Raw genomic sequence first — 22,859 nt, 5'->3', positions numbered from 1 at the left:
CCTGCAAGAACAAGATTCATCAGGTGTGTGAGAAATACACATACCACATGTACAAGCAACCGTTTTGGTCAAGTACTACAAAGAAGGATGTGTTTCCATAAGAAAATGGTCAAGTGACCTACTTCTTAGCTCAAACAAAAACAAACTAACTTCATGAGTCTGAAATAATCAGTAACACACTGTTAGAGCAGAAACTTGTGTTTTTGTAAGCCAAGTTCAGGTTTTCTAAAACAAAAATTTAAGAGCATGAACAGTAATAATGACAAAGATCAAAGTATACATATGAGCATATAATCCAAACAATAAAGTACACTTTTGGCTCTTAATGAAAAATAAATTACAAAATAAAATTAAAATCCTTGTAAATGCAATGATCAATTGAAAGGTGTACTTTTGCCTTTATATACATTTTAAATGCTACCACAAAACAGATTAAAAATAAATAAGTATGCCAAAAGACATCTGTGGACAGAAAAAAGATGCTACTTAGCGCTAAAAGAATTCTAAAGAAACAGAGATAATCTGTGTTTTGGTCAACAGATTGGTCTTGTCACTTCCATCTTCCACAGCTCTTCTTCAATAACTGGCAGTTAAACACGACAAAACCTCAACTCTGTCATTATGGCTTTAAAAGATGCATATATTTTCTGAAGAAAAAAATATAAAATGGGCTGTCTTGCAAACAGAACTGTTGGTTTTTTCATATTGTAAGCATTTCATTGGACTGTAGAGAATCATCTGACACATCCTTGCCATCTTACAACACTAGTGACCTTACACTCCAAAAGAAGAAAATTCCAGGGGAAAAGAGGCACAAAATTTGGGATGCTCTGGACTAGTATGTAGCGAAGGCAGAAGTCTAATTCACATCCATTACATTTGTTTTCTAAATTAAAGAGCAAAATAATACACCTCTAACTTTACATGGCACATCCATATTTTCAAGTTAAAGATGCTGTCAATCATCAACTACCTTAGTGAACATACAGGCTTTAATATTTATTCTGCTCTAACCTGATTCAATATTTGCTCTGCAGAACTCTTTTGAAAAGGTAGTTTGATCTTATTAACATTACCAGATACGCAACTTAAATGATACAAACATTTGTATTCTTTGCACAAACACTCTTACAATTTTTCCTGTACCACAATTTTCATTGTAGGCAAAATAAAAACAGGTTTTCAAACTGAGAGGATACTGGAAATATTTTCCGTTAGGAGCATCGACATTTTGACAACTGTCAACAGTTAAGCCAGCATCCTCAGTATTTCTAGAGAGTGACAATTTGATTAGAGTAACAATCTGGCTAACAAGTAATACTGAGGCAAAAGAAGAAAAATAATGCAAGTGTCACAAAATAAGTCTTAAGATTTTATTATTTCACAATATGGTTGTGTATCTGTATTTTTCTTCTTCATTTTTGAAGAAAACTGCTTTAGATACACTACTAAAAACTCAAATAATTGATTTATGACATCCGTCTTCATCTAAGACACTGCTACTACTTCCTAGGAAAGAAGAAATACTTTTCAAGTTCAGTTTTGCTCAAGATGTGGTTCATTTTCTATCATTTCACTGGTCCATATGTTAATGGTCAAAGAAGCACTCATATCTGACAGTACCTTAAAGCTTTCAAAACAGATGAATTAAAGAAACAGAAGATGGATGCAGAAGAATCAAATCAAAGCACAGAGGCATGATACTGTTTCTCAGAAAGTCCTCAGAAAATGCGTTTATTATGGAGGTTTTTAGCTTTGGGTTTTGTTTTAGTGGATTTTTGGGTTTTTTTAAGATCACAAGACAACAGTTGAACAAATAAGCATTTTCCCGGGTTCTGTTTGGTTCTAGTCATTTGTTGCGCTGGATGGTTTTCCTTTTTCTCCGCTTGAATAAGCAACAGCACCTGCAAGTGTGACATGAATTACACATGATATAAAAAGAAACCACAAAACTAAACTATTTATTGTATCTCATTTGAAGTATGTAGCTCAGGCATAGCCAGCACCACAAGGAACACATTAAGCTCTATTGCAGGTAATTGATTTATTAGAGAAAGAAACTGAAGTAGAGGTATTTCTGACACATTTCACCTTTTTTTTGGAAAAAAAGTATCAAACTAAAAAAGTATAGTGTAAGTAGCTATTAAATTTAGAGCATTGATGAGAGTATCAAAAGCACAGGTATTATAGGCTGACTTAAAAATATATTTTTAAGAATATTCCATTACCATTCCATCTTATGAAAGAGTACTCTTTAATATTAACTGGCAATATGCCAAATAGAAGGCTGTGCTTATGACTGTGTCACCTAAGTTGTGCACTTAAGATGCTATTGTTGCTAAAACCAGGAAAAATTTGAGCTTCCTTTGTCAAACAGAACTTGGAAAAACTTTCTCCAAGGCTATTCCACAAGACATTTTAGAAAAAAATGTTAATGAATAATATAATTAATGTCCTGATCAAGTGCTGTGATAATACTACTACAGTGAGAAATCACAGCTTAAATGTAAAGAACAATTATATTCTTTTTTCTGCTTTGTTGCATACCACATGAATGAAACTAAAATTGACAAACACTGTGAATTTCACTTAGCAAATGGAGACAATCTGAAAGTACCTGAAAGAACACTAGAAAATGAATAAGAGTTGAGGGAGTTAGATATAGATAACATACAGAAGGACTGTAGAAGTCCAGAAAGTACTTTTGAAAATGAATTAAAGAGGAAAGCAACAAATAACACTCACACAAAAAGAATTCATTTAAATTCTACTGTTAGGCTTATTTTAAGCAACTCCCAGATCCTGAATACAACCTTTAAAAATAAAGCTTCACACTGAAGTGTTCACAATGTGTGTGATCAAAACTGAGCATACAAGCTGTCTACTCTAATAGAGCTTGCCCCATGGAGTTCTGTGGTTTGGTTATTGGATTCTCACTTGCAGCGCCATACACTGAAGAGTCTTAAACTATGAAGTACAGCAGTAGTGAAAATATAAATGTACTGCATCAATAGCCTTGATAGTAATCCTTAAGTTCACCAAGCACTTTATATCACTAAAATTCAGAAGTAATCCAGATGATTTAGTTTGGAATATGGGAAATGGGGAAAGCATTTAAAAATCAGGGAGGGAAAGGGTCTAAAAATAAGGTTCTACAGGGGGTGAGAACAACATTCAAAGTAAGGGGAGACAGAAGTTACCTTCTCAAAATATCCAAGGCACTCTGTCGCTCAGTCACTGAAAAAGTAGCAGTGGGCAGAGGCAAACCAGAACTGCTCTGAGAGTTACATAACTTTCAGTAGAAAAAAACATTGGTTATTGATGAAGAGGAAGGCCAAAATTAAATAGGGGAAACTACACAGGTAAGTATTTTTACAGCTAGCAGAAGTATCATAATGTATTTACTAAATTTAAAGTACTTCTTAAAGAAGATATATAATTGGTTTGAAGGGTAGTAGCCACTGAATGTAACTGAAATTCCCCCATAACTACTAACCCTATTTTTAGCATCTGCCTACAACCATTAACATTCATTATGACTTAAGCTTTGAATTTACTTGCAGATGTATGAACTCCAATTTAGTTTAATTCTTTTTTCACCCCAAGTATTTTATATATGTATATGTCATGCATCAAAGCAAAGCGGTGCTCCTCTCTTTCAACATGAATTATCCTATGACCCTGTAATAGAGGAAATACTACCCTCAACTGTGATGGTAAATCACTTTTATACTTGCTCAAGATAAGCATGCCTCAGGGAAAACCCACAGAAAAATTCTGTCTTGATTTGTAACATTAGCATATACAGAACCCAGGTTACATAAGTAACTGTAGGAAGATGGAAGTACAGCAGACAGTTAATTTATATTCTAGAACAGCTATCTAGAATTTTAACTCTTCAGTCTTTAAATATATTTTGCTTATATGGATCACAACCCAAGTAGATCAGACTTCTTAAATGTTAAGGACTACTTGGATCCTCTTTGCAATTCAAGCATACTTTATGTTTTCTTGCTTTCCTTATTAGAAAATTTTAATTCATCCTTGCTGCAAATCTCATACCATTTTTTATTTATTCTGCATAGCCTACTTAGTTTGCTACTTCTCTGTCAACCAGAGAAAAAGGGGATCATGAAATGGTGAATTCAAGTGTTCTATTTTTAACCAATATAAAGCACTACTTTTTTAATCTTCTTGTCTTTTGAAGTTCATAATACTACTATAATGAGTATAATTTCTATTAACAGTTCTTCTGTTTGGGTTTTTTTAATTATAAAAACTATTCAACGGTATTTCAATTCAAGGAGAAATCACTAAATGCTAAAAACTTTTATTTGGTGTGAAAAAATAAATATCTTATTAATATATATCATATCTAAAAAGGACTCAAAGAATGCAAATTCCATGATGAATTGTAAACCATAGGACTGTTCTGGAAATCCGGACTGAAGTACGCTGAAACATTGTGTATTTTTAAATCTAGAAGTGTTAGACTTCAAATTGGCTTCCAAGGCCAAATAGATGTAATTTTAAAATATATGAAACCTTTACGTGGGATTATGTCAGATCAGACTCTATTGCCTGACCATAAATTTTATGAAAGAAACATAGCCCTCAGATTCACAGTGCTTAATCTCTCAATGAGTACAATTCATAACAGCAATGTAACTTGTTCTTAAGTATACTGTCACTAGAGGGTGTTAGTGCCACTTACACAAAATACAGATATTACATTGCTTAGGTGCATTATTAAGGACTACTAAACCACAAATATATTATACTACTCAAAATGCATGCAAAATACAGAAGAGACAACTTTTTAAAAAAATCTACTTCCAGGAAATTATTTTCTTTTAAATAAAGCATTTAATGACTGCTAACTTTTATCCGTAGTTTATGGAACATTTCTAGAGCAGGCAGTATAATAGCAATCTATAAACTGCAAAAAACACTGCACTTTTCCTTTACAATCTAAAGTGACCTTTGAGGTATTATCTGAGGTAGCAATCTCAGCATTATGGTTTTGAATACTTCTTCTCAAGACATTATTGCATCCTTTTTCCTGCTTAACACCCTTCCTTCCAGTTGGACAATGCCTTGGACCAGAATTCTAAAGCAACTTAATTTGCCTTTAGATAGCTGCGTTTTTATATTTGCCATCAAGCATGTGGCAGGCACTTTACTGCAGCATTAGTAACAAGTGTTTGAAGTGGCAAAAAAGATGCAAGATGCAAAAAAGACAGATCATACAATCATTGCCTGTTTGCCCTTCTCTGCTATCCCACAGAAGAGACTTTTGGTTAGTCAAATCACAGAGGCTTCATAGAAGCAACTGTTGTGATGGCTAGCAAACAGTAAAGACAGGTTAAATGCTCAGCTGATAAATGAAAGAGCATCTGTAGAAGATTATAGATAGATCTGTAGATCCCCAAATGTCAGGCCAGCACAATGACCAGGTTAGTTTTCTCCTTGCTTTATAGCTTCATTAAGTAACAACTGAAATAGGGCAGAAAGCAACTTTTCTAAAACCCCCCCCCAAAAAAAAAAAAAAACAAAAAAAACCCAACAAAAAAAACCCCAACAACCCCCTCCATCCCCAACACTCACAAACAAAAAAGCAAAGGAACCAAAATTATCAAAACAGAACACCCACTGCTAAAGTCATGCTAGCTGCACAACCACCAGAAAAATGACATGGCATAAGATTTAGAATGTATACTGCATGTGAGTAAATAAATATTTATCAAACAATGAAATGTTTGGTTAAATGTTGGTTAAGCATCCCAAAACAATAAAATCCTTAATGAAGAAAAAAATCCCAAACTTATCCTTTCTGATTTACAGGATTTCACTGAAATGGTAGCAGAAGCTCTAATATTCAGCTAAATTACATTTGTCTTCACAGTTAAAATCATACATAATGGGGGCAATCCCACATGAGGGGAATTGTTTTTAAAATCTTCTAAATAAAGATAAAGTCATGCTAAGTTTCTAAAACCAAGAAAACATTAGAACAAAGAATGAAGCATTTCTAAATAAGATTCAAGTTTCTCTTCTCAGAGTATGAGGAAATGTTACAAACAGATGAGCATGAGAGGTTAGCTTTGTTCATACTTTCAGGTGGAGAAAAGATTATGAAAGAGGCACAAAGTGACAGTCTTTTGAGAAAGCAATGTCTCCTTAAAACCAAAAAATCCATGTCACAGACATGGAGGATACTAGAAATCCCATTCCCTTAACTTATTCAGCAGTGTAAAAGCTATAAACAAATGTTTAAATGTCTCACAACCCCCTTTGATATTAGGCTTGTAATGACCATGTTAAAATGTAAAATTATCTAAATCTTCTAAAGTGCTCTTTCTGAAAAAATATATGTACCTATGCACTGATGTTTGATAACAAAGCTGGAGAGGCGGTGAGGGTGAGTGGGCGTGCATATATGTTAATAACTGCCAACATATAAAACAACTTCAAAATATAAAAAACTACCTCCAAAAATCCTCTAGTCACTGAGGAAACTTCAGCTTAAACAGACAGTGCTAAAAAACTAATTTGAGTGTTGCATACTCAAAAAAAAAGAAAATCAATCTAAAGAGTAGGTCAGTGAGACTACTTATTTTGTCTGTAACAAAACCAGTTAAGAGTAGGCCAAAAAGATCAAGTATGGCATATTTGTCCATTATGTATTCATATCAGAAAAAGTGAACTTCTACACTTCTCAAGCAGCTGAGCATCTTGGCTTCTGAGAATTCTCTTAACTTCCTGCAGATAACTAAATAAAGTAGGGATCTAAAAATGGGTTTAATTGTGTTAAGCACTGCTCAAAGTGCAAGAAATTTAATCTTTTTTTTTGAGCACATGAGCTGAGCATAAGGAAGATTATCACTGTGCTTATTTGAAGAGAGGGGACAGGGAATTAATATATGGGCAGCCTATCATTATCCTTGCCCCTTTGGATTCTTTTTGTTTCAAAAAAAAAAATATATATTTTATTTACCGTATTCTTGACAATAATACAGTAATATAGTACCATGCTCCACAAAGATGGCAGTAAAGAATTTAGTTCTTCTCAATGCTCACAGAAAGCCAGTGCAAAAATGTGGCCCCACAGACATCTCCATTCAAAGTTATTAATTACACATACAAATAAAGCTTACCTACCAAAACCAGAACCCGTGGAACAATTACTTCCAAAAAAACTGCACTTTGAGAAATTCCCCTAAGTTAGGAAAATGCGTCCTAGAAAAATTGCTGCTACTGAATTGGTCTGCTACTCATGTATCCTTCAAACCTTTGTGCCTCTATTTTACGGTAAACTAGATCCACACCCATGTAAAATCCTATTTCAAGCATAATTATAAAATAAAATAAAACACGTTGGAATTCATACCACCTTTAGCTATCAAGTATATTTTTCTGTACCATTTTGAAAGTCTAAGTTTACTACTCAAATATATAAACAATAGTTGTCCATCCCATGGTAACAGTTCTTGATATTTTTCCCTTTCATTACACTGTAACATTAAGGAACCCTGAAGTTATGTTTTAGTGATTAGTTAGAAAGTTGTCACAGACTAACACTCTGATAAATACTTTGTTTACAGAGATAACTGGAAAAGTTCAAACACTTGCTAGCAATTATTATTCATGTGAGTTATTTTCCAGATGTTAATACACTAGCTGAATGCTGCAATATTTAAAAAGAATGCTTTCCCCTTTCAAACAGAATAGAAAGTAAGAAAAAATATTCTAGTACCCATTAAAAAGGTTGATGTACAGTACATCACAAACTACACAACTTAAAAGTAAGCAGGATTTGAAGCAGGCAGAACAGCTCCCAAAGGTGGCTTTTTGTAAAAACAGTTAATAGTTTCAAAGAATTAAAATGTATTTTGTCATTTAGAAATAGACATTTTATTTTTAAGTTTATGAAATTAGTTTTAAACTCAATATCAAGAACAAAGCTCCTGGGGCTACTTCTGCCTGCCTGTGCTGTATAACTCACCACATGTTCAACACTTTCTGGCAGCTATATAGGAAGAGAGTAAGGGAAAAAAGAGAATCAGAATATGACATAGAGGAAGAATTTTACATCTTCCATTCATGGCTTTTGGTAGTCAGAACACTATCTTAAAATAAATATTTCAAAATAAGTTGAAATATCAAAAATGCATGCACTTCTCTAGCCAGCATAGCAAGACATGTCACTGAAGGCTCAGCCTAAAAAGGCACAAGCTATAGGAACTCTACTATTTAAAAACTTAAAGAAAAAATTAAGTATATTACTGTAGTTTTGCTCCTCACCAATGGCTATTCAGTTCAGACAGTATTTTCTGAAAAACTATGACAAAAATATTGAAGCAGCCGAGCAAAAAACATCCAGAGAATAGAAAAAGAAGGACATACTTTGTTTCATCCATTACTTCTACTTCTGCAGGAGCTGTGATGGGTGCATTTGAACGGCCTGCAGTTGGGTCATCTGTGTTCAGTTCTCCATTTGTTGAGCTTACTACCTGAAATCACAAGCAAGACCTAAAATTATACTAGTGCGAGGCATACATTTGTTAATTCCTAAGGTTACAATACAATTTTAAAAAACAGTAAATTTTGATATTTCCGTAGTTATTTTTATTCCAGTAATAGTATCTTCTCCAGGTTTTATTCTGGCATTCCTGTGCTCTTGTAATTTTGCTTTCATATCTATTAGTGGAACTGACCTCTACATGATGGATTCAAAGTGAGTGGAAGAAGCAAAGCAACTCTGTGGATGCCATTTGCTAATCTCCCCCACATCTCTTCAGAGCCTTAAGGGAAGGCACTAAGCATTTCTCTAATACCAGTTCAGTCAGTCTAACCCTATCTCTGCTTCTTCAGTGTATTTATGTTCCTCAGTTTAGCTCTTTATACTCAGAGTGAATATGAAGGCCTGGTTCAGTTATATCAAATTTCTATATAAATTGTTGAAGTCACTGTGAAAGCTGTGATTCTCTGGGAATGTTTGTCTGGATTTCAAACCAAGTGGAACCCAATATTCTCTCTCTCAGTTCTTGTCAGCTTTCCTGCATGACAAATGAGCCATTCCAGAGGCTTCTCTGTTATTCACCCCACAGAATACAAAAAGGGAGATGGTTAACTGTTTGTAGAAAAGTGCCTATCTCATCGGAGCTGCTGACAGTGCTAATTGACTGACATCATGGAGAGGTCTACTAGCTCCTACGTAGCAGCAACTGCTTGGCAAGGCAGCAAGCATAAAAATGTCATTCTGGACAAATAATATAAAAGTTTTCAGAAAACATCTGTAAATAATTAATTAGCTATGGAGACTAAGAGTAGTCCATAATTCAAGATTATTGCCTGATGGTCAGAGATTAAGGTAGATGAAAGGAGAGGGAAGGAAAATCACCACCGTAGTATTATTTCCCTCACTCTTCCAAGCTCTCCTCTTATTATAGCAGTTATGTCTCATCTATTTATAACCAGAGCTAAGAGCCTAGCCTACTGAGGTTTGTTTTGTGGTTCTTGTTGTCACTAAGTACAGTGCTTCAGGAGATTGCTGCACTCAAGGCATTTTCCACATCTTTTGCCGACATCAGGCTGAGTTTTGTCCTTTTAAAAATCTCAGTAAAATAGGAACCACTGCCAAAAAACCCCTGCAGACTCATAACAAAATAAAAGATATGTGAGATTGCAGGAATCTAACTACTTAGTCAATATAACTAAAGGAATCATGGGAGACTGGACTTTATTCCTGCAATGATAACTAAGTCAACAGAATTTCAACTAGGTGTCTTAAGCTTAGTTTCATATTGCCGGGCATGACAGAAGCACTTCATGTTCACTGACAGAAATAGGTAGGAATTGTACTTAACAAACCTTAAGAGAGGGGGGAAGGCATCCTGAACCAAACATGCTGGGTTACTAGTTATTGGGTTTTACAGAGTCACAGAATATTCTGAGTTGCCATCATTGTACATATTTACAAAGAAAGGGTATTATCCCAACCGCCTCACCAGGTATCTTACTGTGAAGGTCATTTCATTGCTTCTTGTAAAATACCCAGAGTGGAAAAGTGCATCAGAAGTATTTGCTAACAAAGACAGGAGCAGTCATAAAAATGTAAGGGAAAAAAAAACTTTGCTCAACTTGACCACCAAATGAGTTTGCTTCCAAAGAAAAGGGGCACAGAATGGTTATGGTTGGAAGGGATCATTGGTGGGGTCATGCTCACATGGAGCTAGCTCCCTGTGCCTGTCTATATAACTAAACAAAACTACAGCCTGCACTAATCCATATACAGCAATGCCACCCAATTAATATTGAAATCAACCTTGCCTGCAGCCCTAATAATGCAGGATTTCTGCTCCATAATCTAGACTTAAAAAGAACCTCAGATCCATGCTCAAGATTGAGTAAGAGTGGTTGATGAGAAAGAGAAGCCTTTGTCTTCAGTTCACTCAAACAGAAGTGGGGTATATCAAGAAATACCAAGGCAGGTATATGCCTCTTTCTCGATGGGAAGCAAGCACAGTACAATTTAGCATTCCTAACTGTTGCAAAGCCAGGTCACAGTTTACAGAGGCATTTGCAAGAAGTCCTCTTTTCTTCTCTTTTCCTAATGTATGATTTCTACACAGATATCAAACATACTGCCAACTGTAGCATCTGTGGGGCTTTCACATGACACTCTCCTTCACACTTCTTTCCCCAGAGAACTTGTTCAATTATTCACATCTATATTCTTGGACAGCACTTTCAAAAAAAGAGATCAAACTTAACTATGTACACATCTTCATTTGAATCAGAAAATACAAAAGTAGTCCTCCCTACATTAGTAATATTGTAAGTATTATGTATGTATTGTACTAATCTAAGCTGACTTCATCTTCAAAGGAGCCAAAATCACCCTTTTCTAGGGTCAATGCACTACTATCTGTTAACAAAGAACAATGCTTATTGCAGCTTACTCTTCAAACTGACTTCAAACTCAGTTTTTCATGACAGTGGTTTCCATTAGCTGGATAAATCTCTTTTTTCCTAAGTTGGTTTATTATTTTGACTCTTTGCTTTAAGAGAATTTGAAACACTGTTGAAAATTTCACACCACATAGCAAAAGACTGCCCTGCCTTGCTCTGGTCAATAATTAATAATCTCTGCCTCTGACAGATATCAAGGAGAAATAGACCATAGTCCTTCCCACACACATAACACAGGCATACACATTCAACAAATACACAAGCAAATACTATGAGGTATAACTGCCTGTTGCATGACTTAGTTTAGATGGGAGGAACATGAAGTTCTTCTTTCTGGAAAGAGTTACGACCACTGAAAGCACAAGTTGAAAGCATATATAGTATAAATCCAAAAAACCAGGATCAGTTGTGCTTCTCCAGAACCACAAATGCCCTTTCACTCAAATCTACTACTGCTGAAAGCAGCTCTAGGAGCTCACCACTAAGATGAAGAAAATTAAACTAGCAAAGACTCCTACAAAGGAGTACAAGAGACAGGCAGGAGTGCTTCAATTCCACTGTCAGTAAGGCTACAACTGTATGTATTTAATTTCATGTTAGATCAGTAAAGTACTTCGCAATCTGACCTAAAAGAGACTTTAATAAAGGCAAATCATTATATTTTTCTCTCCAACTACATGCCAATCAGCTCAAAAATCTGCACAACACAGGCAGGAGGATACGGGAATGTAACAGAATTGAACAAGAGTAAATCATCCAGATGACACTCTATGCGCTGAAGGAGTGGTACACCAAATTCTGTAGCCAGAATGTACAACAAGTAAGGCACAGTGAAAAATCATCAGAGTAGAGCCACATAAAAAGCTAAAACTTTAGAAGAGAGAAGCTATATGAAACTAAGTTTCCTTTATGAGAAACTTTTAATTTAATTTCTCTACTTGTGACACAAGTTGGAATGGATTTCCCTTGATGAAATCAATAGCCTGATGAAAAAATGGGAGGCACAATTAATCTCTTAGAAGACTTGAATACAACCATAGTGAAAAAAATCCATTTGGTTTTGCACCAAAAAATGTAGATGAACATTTTTCCTTGAATAGTAACATAATTAGGTTTCAAAAAACTAATATTTTTAAAGTTTCAAGTTAGAAGTATCACAATATTGAAGATAAGCTACTCACCTGTTTTCAAGGGGGAGTATAACACTAAACTTAAAACCTATAACTACTTTAAGAATTCTCATAACTTCATCCTGCTTTAAATTTAATTCCTTCAAATTTAATCAGTTCTTTACAAGATTAATACAAAGAGCACCTATATAAAGAAGCATATGCATCAGTGGTTATTTCTTGATACTCTCTATGCCATGAGGTAAAGAAATAAAAGTTCCACCCACTAGCCATTAATGACACATTAATTGTGGAATAGACTGATTTCTTAGATACATGATCTTCTGGAAGCTTGATAAAGGCCTTTATAACAAGACACAGTTAAGCCTGAATACCAATTATTAATGGTAACACTAAATCTACAGCCTCTATACTTTCTTTTGGATTACATAAACTGATCTTTTACTTGCTATATTCAAAAATCAGTTGGAAAGTCTGCCATAAAAAACAAATTTTGCTGATTTTCATTACTATAATCACAAATAGCAAAAATTTGAATAGCAAAAATTTGAAACAGACATAGAAAAGAACCCCTTCATTCCACTAAGAATCTCAGTAACAGAATTCTCCACCCAAAATTAAAGCCTCTAAGCAATTCATTATGATATTATACAGTTCTTTATTTTACCTTCAGAAAGTTTTCAGTTAAAACAAAAGAATAAAAGTCATCATAATACCTTTTTCGTTCACAAAAGCTACGCAAAATTGATTTGTTTTTTTAATATCTCGACTTCTTGAAGGAGAGGAATCTTGCTACTCAAAACTACTTACATCAAATATAAAAATCTTTCAAGCAGTTCCTAAGTACTTTACTGGGAACTCTTTAACCCAATCTTTCAATCTAACCTCCTTTTAAAGAATTTCCCAATGAGAAAAAAGAAAAAGAAAAGAGGAAGAAGATCAGTCAGTAAGTGATAAAAAAAGTAACAGATGAATAAAAGGACCAGATTAATACAGTATTTATGAGTGCACAAGCAGACTGCAGCTCATGCAAAGAAAGAAGTAATTCAGTGTTGTACAACTGACATTTTGAGAAGTGAGTCAAACTTAGGAAAACAAAGGCACAAAAGCTGTTGAATGAATTGCTGGCAGATATAAGAGTTGATCATTAATAAGTCTGCATGAACTAGAAACATGGACTGAGGTAAGCGGAAGAAGGGATGTCTTCCCCTTAGAACTCAATTTCCTAATACTATTTGAACTTTAACTGTTACTACAGAGTAATATTAGACATGTCTAAGCGCATTAGGATCTTTTGAACACAGGCTTAGGGTCTGAGATAAACTAATACAAAAAACAGAACAATATCTGTTAATGAACAAACCAGTTTGAACTTCAATGGTTCCCACTTGAACTTATCACTAAGAGCATACAAATGTATGCTAACAATCATATATACCAACATGCAGACCCCTCAATGTTAATATGTCACAGAAAAGAATCACTAGCACATTTTAATAATCGCCTAAAAATGAACCTCAGACATGATATCAGCAGTAGTATTACAGATGACTAATATCACTGACCTAAAAACATTGCACTGTCACTTTAAAATAATCTGACAGATTTTCTTATCTTGCAGAAAAATTGATAACACTGAATTCAAAGATGAGCAATGGCTCACTAACATCACAGCAAAAAATATTTTAATTTCACACCTCAGACTCAACTTTTCCTTTGAACAATTTCCTGTGGGACTTTTAGTATTTGTCCCCTTGGAAGCTATTAGAAATGCTACTGAAGAAGCTAGCTAATGAACCAAGTTAACAAATAGCATGATTCCATTAGTATCCCTGCAACAAAGGGGTGTTTGACAACAGCTAGGGGCTATGTCACAGCATAACTGGAGATACTATGTGAATTTTTAAGTGCCCTTAATAAGGACGCATGACCACTCCACAACAAAAAGCAATCCAGTGTGAAAACACCCTGCTGCACAACACCTGATCTTCAAAGACACAGACCATAGCTGCAGTTTTGCACAGTGCTTTTATTCACGTTGCAATTGCTTTGCCTCGATGGACCTAAATGATCTGAACTGAGACAGACTGCCTGTAGCCTGTGAGGAAAAAGGACAGGAACACTATATTAAGAGTACGGAATACTAGTGTTACTTGTGTTATTTCCTAGAAAATGTTTTCCCCATGCCCAAGGGGTATTTAGCATATTTTACAATGGAAGAAAGTTTCTTGTAATTGTTACATTTCACCTGACAAAGAATAGAAGGTTTCTTAAGTGCCACAATTCACAGAGTCACATGACGACACTCTGAAAGTTCTACTAACTGTAATTTAACAAATTCAGAATGTATTTTTCTAACCTAAAATACGGGAAAAGAAAGTTATTTTAAACATTAATGGGAGGACCAAAACACCTTTTAAATTTTTCTTGATACACTGTAATAAATATCACCACCTAGATTTTTTTGCATTACACATGACAGCCGTTTCTAAAGCAATGAAATTTAGAGAATGTTATCACACTGACAGGACTGCAGCCTTGTTTTCTGTACCCTCAACTTTCCATTCTTTCTTCAGGCTGTAACAAATTTTTTTCAAAAAAAAAAACTTCAGAAGAAACATATGTAACTTAGATTGTCAAAACCAAAAATGCAGCAGACAATTTCCACACACAACTCCCACCCAGATAAGACTTCACAAAACTAAATCATTTTCATTTTGGACTCAGAGCTCAAAATCTCATGTAGAATTCACAGTTGGCATTTTGAGTATTTCAGTATCAATCCTTAGACATTACTCAAACCATTTCACACCTAAATATATTCAAAGAGCGAGACATAAAAAAATTCAAAAATTAATTTTAAAAATTGAAAACAAACCAGGGAAAGAGCTCATTGAAGATGAAATAAACTGATAATATAGGAAAAACCGTTGGTTTCTACACATTTTTTCACTGAGATATGTGAGGTGCTGCCCCAGGAACATTTTTCTAGTCAATTAATGCTTGAATAAAGGAGTGATGTTTAAGCAAACATCACTAAATAGCATTTTAATTTGATGTTTACGTAAGGAACAAAAAACATAGCTTGAACAACATTGAATTCAGTGAATAGTGGGTTTCAGTTGCTAATACAATTAATACATTTAAAGCTCTAAACTTCAGTTGCTTGCACTGAGGTAAGTATATATTCTGTAAAAAAGACAGTTCAACTGTTTTAAGACTTTACTAAGATACATGCAAGAAAAATTCCATCAACAGAAAGTTCCATAGTTTCAGCATCTGTTTTTGGTTTGACAACTGAACTGTGAAATAATAAATAATAGCAGCATTCTGAACATTACTACTTAGCAAACTTAATATGAAAACATGAATTATGTGATACATTACAAGAAAGTAGTATTACATAATGCAAAACGACTGATTTAGCTCATGCAAATAAGCAAAAAATACCTGTACAGAGCCACCAGGTCTGTCAGATGCCAGGTGAACCCTCAAATGATGTGGATTGGTTTGCTGTGAGTCCCAAGCTGCCCTATGGTCTGTTGACTATCATTTTTGAATGTATTAGGATTTATGCAAAAGAAGAAAAAAAATTAACAATTTGTGCATTAATTGTCATCTATTATTTTTGAAAAGCACAAAAGCACTACACACTCAGTCCCTATATAGATTGCACTTCCACATTATCAATGTACTTACACATGCCTTCATATAAATTTTCAAACAGAGCTGAAGTTGCTAAACCTCAAAATTCTTAGTAAGAAAAAGCACACTAACACAACCCTCCAATTTTGCTTAGGTAAACTGACACAGCTCTGAATTCCTAACATTGTTACCACCTAAGTCATTAGCCTGGTCTTAAAAAAAAGTGAAAATTTTATACATATGTGTTAGAACTGAAAGAGAGGATACAGTGTATGAAGGAAAGACAGTGAATAAAGAAGCATGAGTAGGGAGAAAATCCACTATTTATTCTCTACACTGTATCATAGCTTCAAACAAGCAAGCTTTTAGGAGATATTTACGTGTCTCTACATATATAGACTTTAACTAAGATCCACTTAAATCAAAGTGAAAACAAAGAAAACATAGAGTAAATTTTATTTTCGAGTTCTAATAAAAACATAGCACAAATCATTAGACAAAAGACACAGTAATGCTGATAATCTTATATGAGCAGTTTACCTGATTTTTGGATTGATGCATTCTGTCTCTGTGCTGATATGCTTCTCTGTTTGAAGACATTGCAGGGTCTGAATGTATTGAACCCACTGGAGTAGGCTACAAATATAAATAATATGTAGCAACTGGTAAAAAAAATAAATTTCTAAGTCTCACCAAAAGTTATTGGTTTGTAATAAAAAATTTTTTATGAATCTGACAGTTTCAAATAACACAAAATTATCAGATTAAAGCAGAACTTTCACTAGATTTTTACTAACACCAACAAGAAAAAAGCAAACCATGACTTACAGAATGTACTGAAGTAGCAATTCTAAATATTATCATACATTAGTTTTCTGAAAGACTTTAAGCTGATACTTTCTGCACTTAGCTGTTACAACATTTTGATGAAACCTGATGAAAAGCTTAAAATACTTTTTAAAGCTAAACAGTGAAAAAACATTTTGCAATTTTGCAAAATGCTACAACTCTTTTAGAATCACACAGAGAACTGCAGAGTGAAGTGCATAATCTGAAACTAGTCAAACATACACATATTAGCCTCTCCTCCCTACATAATAAAAAGTGAAAAAATTGAGAAGAAAACTCCATCCTCTCCCATTTCTTAAATTATATAAACAGCATGTTTCCTGAAAGCTTAGCTGCACTGCGATGAAATATGCAATGAGCTATGCAATATTTCTTCATAATGAACTGATAAATATCTGGAGTACACACTTCATATGCAGAGAAGTTATAACTCTGCATTTCAAAAGTACTTTTATTCACAGAAAAACACAGGCAGTAATGACAATTACTTGTCAAATTTTAAGTTTCTTCAACTCAAAAAACAATCAGAATTTCTACCACCTCATTTTGGATTGAGCAGAGATGTACTTTGATATTAAGAGCACATTTGGAAAGAGACTGAATATGAAGCACTCAAGCCAGAAGATAATGTCAGAAAATGCATCTGCAGATGGGCTAGTAATAGCAGCTGTTCACAACTCTATTAGCACATATTTTATGAAACTCAAAACTGATTACAGAAAAACTCATTATATTACTAACAGCTGAACTGTACTCACCAACTGTTTGCCAGTCCAGTCATATTCATAATCAAACATATAGCCTTTCCGATCAAGCAAGTCTGTGAAGAGCTTTCTTAAGTAGTCGTAGTCTGGCTTTTCAAAAAAATCTAACCTTCTTACATAATGTAGGTAAGTAGCCATTTCCTCTAGATACGTAAGAAATACATAGATATTTGCCATTATCTATTTTAATGGAACTCAAAAAAATCCCCACCACCTTATTTCATTTTATAGCAACTTGTACCTCTCATCGTAAAACCTGAACAGTTGCTCACCATGAATCTGTGAATCACCACAAAGAAAAGGTACTTAATAATGTTCTTTGAGATGCTACCGTATTCTGAGATATACTACCATATTCCTAGCAAGTGAGAGCCCACTAGTTTTTCCTTCATGTTACCTGTTGAAATCTTCTATTAAATGTTCCAATTCTACTGCACAGTGTAGAAAAATGTGTGTAGAGAAATGCCTCTACTTTCTTCTTTCTTTTCAATCAATTTTACTGAGACAAGACCAAAGGTAAAGAAAGGGTATATAACATAAAGAATCAGCTTCATGACCACAAGGCCTGTTGTGAACAGGATTTCCTTTCATTTGTCACGAGCTACTCTCAGCAAATCTACTTTGCCTATCAATGATATTCTGATTACCTTGCAAGGTGTTCACTTACAGTTTGGCAAAATCATGTCCATGTCATACATGTCCCCTGTTCCAATGACTTTACTACAAATTTTAAAAAATGTCGTATATTCTTCTGTCCAATTTTCCAGCATCTCATTGACTCTTACTTACAGAGAACTAGAAGTGACACCTGAAACTTACAAGTTATTTTAAATATTAGTCCAAGCTGTTTCTAATGCAGCTTGTTTTTAATAGGGGTATGATACCACATTTCAGCTGGAAAGGCTTGCAAAATTTTCAGTGTGAAGATATGTGCACAGACTAGCTGATCACTGTGAGCACACACAGAGTATTTTTTTAATGTTTCCTTTAGAATAATCTATATTTGAAGAACAACAGAATTAGCTTGCTATTGCTTCAAAGGATAATTCTTCTACCTGGGCCCAATATTATTTAACTTATCCATCAATGATTTGCACAAAGGGGCAGAGGCCTGCTCAGCAGTTTCACTGACAACACAAAGCTGGGAGGAGCGGCTGATACCCCAGAGGGCTGTGCAGCCCTTCAGAAGGACCTCGACAGGCTGGAGAGATGGGCAGAGAGGAACCTTCTGAAATTCAGCAGACAAATACAAGGTGCTACACCTGGGGAAAAATAATCCCATGCAGCAGCACAGGCTGGAGGTCAAACCTGCGGGGAAGCAGCTCTGTGGAGAAGCACCTGGGAGTCCTGGGGGACAGCAAGCTCTTCATAAGCCAGCAGTGTGCCCTAGGGCAAAGAAGGCCGATGGAATCCTGGGGTGCATTATGAAGAGCAGGTCAATGGAAGTGATCCCGTCTCTCTATTCAGTGGCTGTGTCCAGTTCTGAGTTCCTCAGTACAAGAAAGACATGGAGGTCCTGAACTGGGTCCAGCAAAGGGCTCCTAAGTTGATTAAGGGACTGAAGCATCTCTCATAAGAGAAAAGGTTGAGGGAGCTGGACCTGTTCAGCCTCTCAAGAGGCAACTGAGAGGGATCCTGACTAGTACATATAAATATCTAAGGGGTGGTTGCCAATAGGATGGATCCAGGCTCTATTCAGTGGTGCCCAGCAAAAGCAAGAGAGGCAATGGGCAGAAACTGATGCACAGACAGTTCCACCCAAACACAAGGAAGAACTCCTTTACTGTGCAGGTCACCGCACACTGAAACAGATTGCCCAGAGAGCAGTCTACACTGAAGATATTCAAGAACAATTTGGACACAATCCTGTGCCAGGTGCTCTGGGATGGCCCTGCCTGAGCAGGGAGATTGGATCACACAACCCACTGTGGGCCCTTCCAACCCGACCCATTCTGAGATTCTGTGATCCATTACAGGGTTTAAAATTACATGTGCTGTAATCTTAAACCCAGATATTAAGCAATTACCCAAGTCAGTTTTATTTTATGAATTAATACACAATATTTTTATTAACAGCAGACCTTACCTGGGAAGTTTTCACACAATACTTCTATAGGAGTTGCTCGTTTAGTGTCTCCGATTTTCTGGTAACGTTCTTTTAATGTATCTGCCTATGACAGAAGAACAAACAAGCTTCTGTCATTGCAGACACACATTCAAAAAAAAAAACCCCAAATATGTCAATAAAAGCCAATGATCTGAAAATAGGAGAGGAAGGTATCAGAACTCACTACCTTTAAACCTTGCCATGGAAGACTTCCTCTGAGAAAATACATAAACATATGACCCAAAGCTTCCAAATCATCTCTTCTACTTTGCTCTGAAACAAAATGCAGACATTATTAGAAAATTCCATCTCTGTAATTTTACATTATATTTAAAAGACTAGCTGCCGGATTATATAAAAATAATAGTTACAGCTCTGCAATTCAAAGTACTTGGAACCAAACTGAGTATGTGGGGGCATTCTTGTGTACTACGAACTGCCTTAAGAACACAACTAAACCCAGAAAAAAAGCAGATGCAGACTGCAGGTATATTCATTCTCAACAAAATTTAAAGCAAATTATCTTGCTGTAAGAAATAGTTCTCATTCTATAACACATTTGACCCTTAAAACTTCATTTTAATTTCAACCTTTTTAAATCTATTATTTGTGAACCTGAAACAATTTAAGAAAGCTTCAATAGAATTAAATTTTCCTCTACAAAATTATGAAGAAGACAGTGTTTTCCTCAGGGACCCATTATGGAATTTCTGAGTAAGACGAAGGTAGATTGAAGAAGGCTCAGAAGCACTATTATTTGAACAGAAATCATCATGTACATACAGCCTGCTATCAAGTCTAGCTGACATATGAGCTTTCACAGAACACAATGCTCACCAAAGCTACAATTTTTCATCTGCAGTAAAGCAGTGGCAGTCCTTCAAAAAGTTCACAGAAGGTTAAAGAAAAAGGAAAGTAACAAGGAAAACACAGTGTGTTCAGAGTTTTCAAAGTACATTTCACATACTTTTTAAATTAAATCTGTCATTTTTGGGAAAACTGAATAGCGACTCTTTAAATTACTAGAGGAAAACAAATATTTTCATTTCCACCTGACTTCATACTGTATTGCTGTTGAAAGAAACGTTATACATTGTATTATGTACTGTAGAAAGAGCCAGTATATTCCAAATTTGACTTTCTCCCTGACACAAAGAAGGAAAACAAATTATTAACACTGTTTCTACTCAGTATTTCACAAAACAAAATCACTATGGTTTAATAACAAGAGGAACGGAGCAGGAAGGTAAATGAAAAAAAAGTCTGATTTTTCAAGCACAGTCAAGTCAAGAAAACCAACCTGGCTCTGATCTGACCAACACATAATACTGCCATAAATATTCTGCATCTGAAGAACAATTTTTAATTTTCATAAAAATAGAGCAATCTGTTTTCTTGCCCTAATATTATATATATTATCAAACAAGTAAGAAAATACCAAGAAAAGGATGGTGGTAACATGTACGCTACTTCTAGCTCCTCACTTCATCACACATCTGCCAGCCATATAAGGCTCTTTCAGACATTTTCCTTCACTCATTTCCATGTTTCCAATTCCGTTGCCAACACTCTTCTTGTGTTCACTTCTCCACTCTTGCTGTCCACTGCTGCCACTTGTCTCAGTGAGGGCCCTCCAGACAATAAGGCCCTATTTGAATTTCTCTGACAACGCTACAAAATCCCACTTGCTGACTACAAGCTATCCTGATACAATCTCCTAGGTTAAGAAGCAGGAGTAAGCTGCAGAGTTCTTGCCTGACAGGTTTCAGTGTGTGAAAGCAATGTAAGGTCCGGGTGCCAGCAGAAATCCTGTGCTCTTCATGTGGTAGGATGAATATGCAGATGATCACTACTTCAGGGGCAGTGCCTCTGACAAACATCTTGTGCAATGCAGCACATTCACTGTAAGGCAGATCAGTGCAAAGACGATAGCAAAGCACAGAGGAATGTTAAAAGTGTGCAACAAATGGTCCATCTATGGGCAACACTTGGGTACAGTTCACAAAAATGTACTGGAAAGCTTCATTTGGTCTTTGCTAAGGGACAATAATACCTCTCTTTCAATAATTTCTAGAAATTATGCCAATGCAAATTAACCCTTTCTCCTTTAAAAAAACCCAAAGTAATAGCATCTTATTGAGCCAATTGCTCCTTTACAGGGAATCTATCTATGAAACTTTTAATCCTTATTATTTCAAATTATGGTGTTTAGTGGTGCTATTTTGCTGGGGTTTTGTTTGAGTGTTGGTTTTTTTTATGATATGTGGACTATGGACTATCTTTCAGTAGCACAACAGAAATTTTTCTGGGAACTAGAATAGAACATTTAAATTATACCCTCAAAAGTATGCTGTGGGAAAGGATTTTGTGTTTGTTTTAATTTGAGTGACAGGGATTGTTATTTAGAATCCATTCAAGTTCTTTATTGATCACTCTGGAGTAATTAAGAAACAGTAGCCAAATATCTTTTCATATGGAAATCTTCAAGATAAGCCTGAGAAACAGGAAACCCAAAGACTATATATTGCTATTATTCAAAGAAGGACACCCAAAAAACCAGAAAAAAATAGCAGTGGACTAGCTGGAAGACAAAAGGATTTCAAGGATTTTCAGCTGGGGGAAGGGCTGCTGATGTATACAGGTCCTGTTGTATCACATTTTAATGAGATTGAGAGGACATGTTGCCTAAAAGATAATACAATCATAACAAATACACAACAAAGCTTTAGGGCACATGGTTTCCTCTCTCTCAAAGAGACCATCTGAAGCTAGCTATATTGTAAGAAACTAATGTTTTGTTTAGCTCATAAACTACAGATAATTATCTCAATTCAAATAGGCTGTTTTAAATAAAAAATGGGGCTTCATTCAGCAGGCTATCCCCAGAAATTATCTTTTTTTAGACTAAACAATTATGTAACCATAACATAATTTAAACAACAGATATTCAGTCTTTACTAAGCATCTAGCTTCCTAAAGAAAGTTTAGGAATGGTCTAGAGGTAGAAAGCTTATCTGTTTGGATCAGAAGACACAGTATTAGTGTCTTGGTTTGGGAAGTCAGGTATCTGCCAGGTAAAAGCTGGAGTTTCCTTTGGAATGGAGAGTGTAAATCCCCCCACCCCTCTTTTTTTTCCAATTATAAATTTACAATCAGAGGCTCTTAGGCAAAGATTTGGGAAACAGGAGTAGCAGTTCTTTACTAGAGTGTATTACAAAGCAAACAACAACAACAACAACAACAAAACCACAAAAGAAAACCAAAAACCCAAACAACTACAGCATTAATAACAACAGAAAACAGTACCAAGAACCTTGAGGGCTTTGTTTCACAAAACCCAGGGCAGTTTGGTTTCGGTGCCCCTGCAGGATCCTCAGAGCACCAAGCTGA

At 35.2% G+C, this 22,859-nt stretch overlaps 1 protein-coding gene across 7 annotated transcripts in view; it reads right to left on the bottom strand.

Annotated features, from left to right (window-relative positions):
• Positions 1–285: 285 nt before the first annotated feature.
• Positions 286–22,859, bottom strand: part of CSNK1G3 (casein kinase 1 gamma 3) — a 90,784-nt gene continuing 68,210 nt past the window's right edge. For 2 of the 7 annotated variants that reach the window (XM_066181388.1, XM_066181389.1), the window contains exons 8-16: positions 19,657–19,742; positions 19,449–19,533; positions 17,357–17,505; positions 16,290–16,385; positions 15,555–15,650; positions 8,407–8,513; positions 8,006–8,029; positions 3,201–3,292; positions 288–1,904 (exon numbers count right to left, since the gene is read on the bottom strand). In XM_066181388.1, coding sequence (XP_066037485.1) covers positions 3,235–3,292; positions 8,006–8,029; positions 8,407–8,513; positions 15,555–15,650; positions 16,290–16,385; positions 17,357–17,505; positions 19,449–19,533; positions 19,657–19,742 — 701 coding nt within the window. In that variant the 3' untranslated portion in view covers positions 288–1,904; positions 3,201–3,234. Of the gene's footprint in view, positions 1,905–3,200; positions 3,293–8,005; positions 8,030–8,406; positions 8,514–15,554; positions 15,651–16,289; positions 16,386–17,356; positions 17,506–19,448; positions 19,534–19,656; positions 19,743–22,859 lie in introns of all 7 variants that reach the window. The other 5 variants (XM_066181391.1, XM_066181395.1, XM_066181394.1 and 2 more) reach the window with 4 other exon arrangements.

Source organism: Chamaea fasciata, unplaced genomic scaffold, assembly GCF_029207755.1.
Source record: "Chamaea fasciata isolate MVZ Bird 193981 ecotype frontalis unplaced genomic scaffold, bChaFas1.0.hap1 SCAF_4, whole genome shotgun sequence".
In the NCBI taxonomy this organism is placed as follows: Eukaryota; Metazoa; Chordata; class Aves; order Passeriformes; family Sylviidae; genus Chamaea; species Chamaea fasciata.
This window is presented reverse-complemented; position numbering and strand designations above follow the sequence as displayed.